The sequence below is a fragment of the Nelumbo nucifera genome, chromosome 1 (genome assembly GCF_055504915.1).
Source record: "Nelumbo nucifera cultivar China Antique chromosome 1, China Antique-T2T, whole genome shotgun sequence".
NCBI lineage: Eukaryota > Viridiplantae > Streptophyta > Magnoliopsida > Proteales > Nelumbonaceae > Nelumbo > Nelumbo nucifera.
In genome coordinates, this window is record NC_142649.1 from 137,905,002 (window position 1) to 137,909,738 (window position 4,737).

Genomic DNA, 4,737 nt, shown 5'->3' on the forward strand with positions numbered 1-4,737 from the left:
GGTAGCTCGCCACCGAGCAGCTCGCCCCTAGGCATCTCACCACCAAGCAACTCATCAAGGTAGCTCACCACCAGGCAGTTCGCCACCAGATAGCTCACCACCAAGCAGCTCATCAAGGTAGTTCGCCACTAGGCAGTTCACCACCAGGCAGTTCGCCACTAGGTAGCTCGCCACCAGACAACTCACCACTAGGGAGCTCCACTTCAGCCTCTAAGTCACAGACCACTTGGGAGCATATGTCACTGACAAGGTACTTAGCCAAAAAATTTGATACATCACGAAAAAATTGATACGTGACCAGAAACAATTACATCAATTTATTTATTTATTTTCTCTCTTTTCGTTTTATCTTTGAGAGTTTGTTTCCTTGGTCAAATGCCATTAACGATTTGGTTTTAGTTCTGTTTTTTATTTTTCTTTGCTTGCTCTATAGTTCAGGTTGTTGAAGATGCAAGATTTAAAGTTTAGTTTATCATGGATGCGGCTATGGTGATGATCAGAGAATAGTGGTGGAAAGCGATCCGAAAATGGACGCCGATAGGGAAAGGAGGAACAAGAAGAACAAAAGAGATGAAGAAGAAAGAGAGGGAGCGCAAATGGGGGAGAAAGATGGTAGGAGAAGGCAGATCAATGCTGAGTTTGAATCTGCCGCTACAACCATGGGACAGAGAAAGGGAAAAAGGGGAAGAACAAGAAGTCGAAGAAGATGAGAGGAGGAAGAGATCGGATTTAGAGGGGTGCCGCCGTTGCCTCTGCTTCTAGGTTCGAACGGGGAAGAAGATGAACAGTGCTCGAAAAAGGATAAAATAGGTATTTTGAAAAAAATGATCATCTCTTTAACGTTTTCAGTCTTGGTTATTGACAGAAGGAAAGTATTTGTTAATTTTGTAAAAAATAAAGAGGAAAATTTTTGCTAAAATGAAACTATGGAAGATTTTATGATTGTCAGAAACTTGAGGGGAGATTTATGTATTTTACCGTTTTTTATTATTAATAACATGTTCACTAAGTAAAAAAAAAAAGGAGAATTCTCATCTACGCTATCTCAACAACTATTATTTATTGTATGACTTCTTTTGGCTCATTTATTGCTCAAATATTTCGGCAAACACCGAACTCTATTATTATCAAAATGAATTTAATGCTGTGAAGTCATGAATAAATAAGCGTAATTTAACACTCACCAGAAAGGAAAGGGTTCAAGGAAATCGATTCAGAAGTGTTCCCAGGTGGATTCGGCTGCTTGGAGGCCCAGCATATTAGATATTGCTTATTGCATGCAGGAGAAACCGTGACGTAGTCCCTGTAAATGAAAGATGTGGTCATCGTAAGCGTCACTGGGGACCTCTACGTGGCAAAATCTTGTTGGTGACAGCAAAACAGGAATCCAGAAAGAGGAAAGAAAGAGATGGGTTTGAAAGTGTGATAAGGGAAAGAGGGGGGGGGGGGGTTAATCACGATATTTACATTCAAAAAATAAGAGATTTATTTTTCAAACGAGAGACACGTCGCGTCGTGTGATTACAAAGGCCGGCACCGAATCCCTTTGACTTCTCCTCTCTCTTACCCATTCCACCTATTTATACACACAGGTCCTATGCGACCACCACCTGCACTACTTTGTGCTACAGAGCTCCATCTACTCTCTCATTTGTCTCTCCTTTCCAATTCTGATCCCACCTGCTTCTCTCTCTCTCTCTCTACAAAGTATCGACCTTAAAGGGTTTCTGCTAAAGATAAGCTTTGGACACCATGGGAAGAGCTCCTTGCTGTGACAAAGATGGATTAAAAAAGGGGCCATGGACGCCCGAGGAGGATCAAAAGTTAATTGATTATATCCAGAAACATGGACATGGGAGTTGGCGAACCCTACCGAAGAATGCTGGTATAGTATATAATGCTTCCTTTTGAATGAATAATCATAACTCTTAGTGGTCTAATTTTCATTGGTGAGATTGAACTTAAAGAAACGAGTCTTCTCTTTTAATTTCTTTCTGGATTGGATTTACAGGGCTTCAGAGGTGTGGAAAGAGCTGCCGTCTTCGGTGGACCAACTATTTGAGACCCGATATCAAGAGAGGGCGCTTCTCATTCGAAGAGGAAGAGATTATAATCCAACTTCACAGTATTTTGGGAAACAAGTAGGCAACACAACACTTCTCTTCACTATTCTATACTGCTTTAATTTCTTTGCATTCAAAAGCTACTACTTTAATTTAATACAGCTTTCCATTTTCGTCTTATAATTAAAATTCCATCTTTCTTACATTCATCCTCTCATTTTCTTAATTAATCTAGGTGGTCTGCCATTGCTGCTCGTTTGCCCGGGAGGACTGATAATGAAATCAAGAACTACTGGAACACCCACATTAGAAAGAGGCTCCTCCGAATGGGAATCGATCCTGTAACTCATAGTCCCCGCCTTGATCTCCTCGACCTATCCTCAATTCTCAACTCACCTATTTACAACTCATCTCAGGCTCAGCTGGACGTTTCAAAACTGATAGGCATCAAGCCTCTCGTTAATAATCCTGAGCTCCTGAGGCTAGCTACCACTCTCTTATCATCCCAACGCGAAAATCCCGAGTTTCTCCTACAAAATCCTCAAGAGAATCAACTCTGCAATCCCCAAGTCCAAAACCAGTTCGCTTCTTTCCCTCCTAACCAACTCCAAACTGATCCAGTTCAAGAAATTCCGTCTTGCACCACGTCAAGTGCTCCTAGTGTTCCATGTCTAAATAAAACCCAACTATTGCAAACCAATGCGGAGCAGTTTCCATCAAACTATACCAGTTTCGGTTGCCAGGAATCCCAGTGTAATGCGTGGCAAGACAATGTAATGCCTTCTGCTTTGTCCGAAAATTTAGTTCCTATGCCAAATTATGACTATTTCGGCTCCGATAATAACCAACCCTTCGTCGACCCACTGTTGGAAAACTCGAATTTCCACCCCAGCAACATAAACAACCAGAACTTTGGCTTTGCTTCAGTTCTATCGACACCTTCGTCGAGCACGACGCCCTTGAATTCATCCTCAACGTACATCAACAGCAGCACCGAAGATGAGAGGGATAGCTACTGCAGCAACATGTTGAACTTCGAGATCCCTGATATCCTGGACGTTAACGAATTCATGTAATTTACAAGTGTTGTGGATGAGGAGAAGCTTGATTATTATAATTTGATAATCAAAGTGTTCTCTCTCTCTCTCTCTCTTTTATTTCCTCGCTTTTTTAATCAGTTGGTTTGTCTCTGGTATTGATATTTTTATAAAAAGAATTCGCTGCCATTTTTATAAAGCTTACTGTATCAAGAAATACGATCCCCTCCCCTTGTTTTTGCGGGAAGCTGCATTATTGAACATCTGGCTTTCTTTTATCCTAACAAACAAATTATCAAGAAAATAATATTAATAAATTCAATCAACGTCAAATGGATAAACACGGATCTCTGTTACTTATCCAATAAGAAATTCAAAGGCGTAAAAATTGCCAAAAAATATCTGCAACTTTTTTATAAGGTTGAATGCAGTCTACTTACCCAATAGATATAATATCGTCACGCTCACAAATATCTGCAACTTTTTTATAAGGTTGAATGCAGTCTACTTATATAAAAAATATGGAGCTCAGCCTGTTACAATTTTTCCTCCTTTTCTTTTAGCATTTTCCTTTCTTCTAGACTAATAGTCCATGATTAATCGGAGGATCCATTTAAAAAGAAAGTGACTTTGTATCTTCTGAGTTCTGAATCAGGGTGTTTGACTGTTTTCTGAATCGAGGTATGGAAGACAGCGTTTGAAAGTCGACGGTTTCTGGGATCCCGACAGATGTATTCCGGCCATCCCTCGATAGCCATCCACGGATATGAGGTCGCTGACATGTTTCCCGCCACCTGTAAAATTAAGCTTCACGTATGTTAACAAGGTAATTGATAATAATCTCTGAGTTTTGGTCCTTGACAAATTGAACTGACGCGTCAACCAAACAGCCGTAGCCAATGGTGGGGACCACACCAAAGGCCTTACTTTTTGACGATCATGCAAGCTTCTTGTGCTGCTTTTAGTCTACTTTTTTTGATAATACTATCATAAATGTTTGCACGACAAACTTCACATATGCCACGTGTACTTTATAAATCATGATTTATCGCAGGTTGGGAGAAACCGGTAGACAAATAGCACAAGTAACCAGTCATCCAATTGTCCACAGAATCCTTGTACGATGACAACGAAAGGACGAAATATTTTAGGGGTTTTATTGATTCCTCCATTGCATAAATTTTTATGAATTTGTGAATAGTAAGATACCGGATTAATGTAGCATAGATGGGGTTTGGGAATTGGGACAAAACATTCAAAAATCTAATAAAATTTTCTGAGGGGAATTTCCCTTCAGGCAAGGTGTTTTTTTTTTTTTGGTTAAGTTGGGCGAGGTGGTACTTCTGTGTGGTTGTTTTCCTTGTTATCAATTTAGGTTACTGATTATGAAATCATATCATAATCAATTTTTCTTTATTATGATAGTTTTAGGGTAAATTACAATATTCGGGAAATGGCATTACACCCTCAACTTTCATTTTTCACAAAGATCTCCTGAATTTTCATATTCTAACAACGAACCATTTGATTCGAATTATGTCAATTAACTTTATAAAGATTCTTACGTGATTATTTAAACTTTCATTATTTTTAAATCTTCAAATTACCTTTTTTTTATTGATTTTTTAGTTTCTTTT

General features: G+C 39.3%; 1 protein-coding gene across 1 annotated transcript; it reads left to right on the forward strand.

Moving 5' to 3' along the window:
• Positions 1-1,595: 1,595 nt before the first annotated feature.
• MYB102 (MYB-like 102) lies at positions 1,596-3,381 on the forward strand. The gene is made up of 3 exons (XM_010279609.3): positions 1,596-1,885; positions 2,012-2,141; positions 2,299-3,381. The coding sequence occupies exons 1-3, from the start codon at positions 1,753-1,755 to the stop codon at positions 3,137-3,139; spliced, it is 1,104 nt and encodes a 367-aa protein (XP_010277911.1). The 5' UTR covers positions 1,596-1,752; the 3' UTR covers positions 3,140-3,381.
• The last annotated feature ends 1,356 nt before the right edge of the window (positions 3,382-4,737 follow it).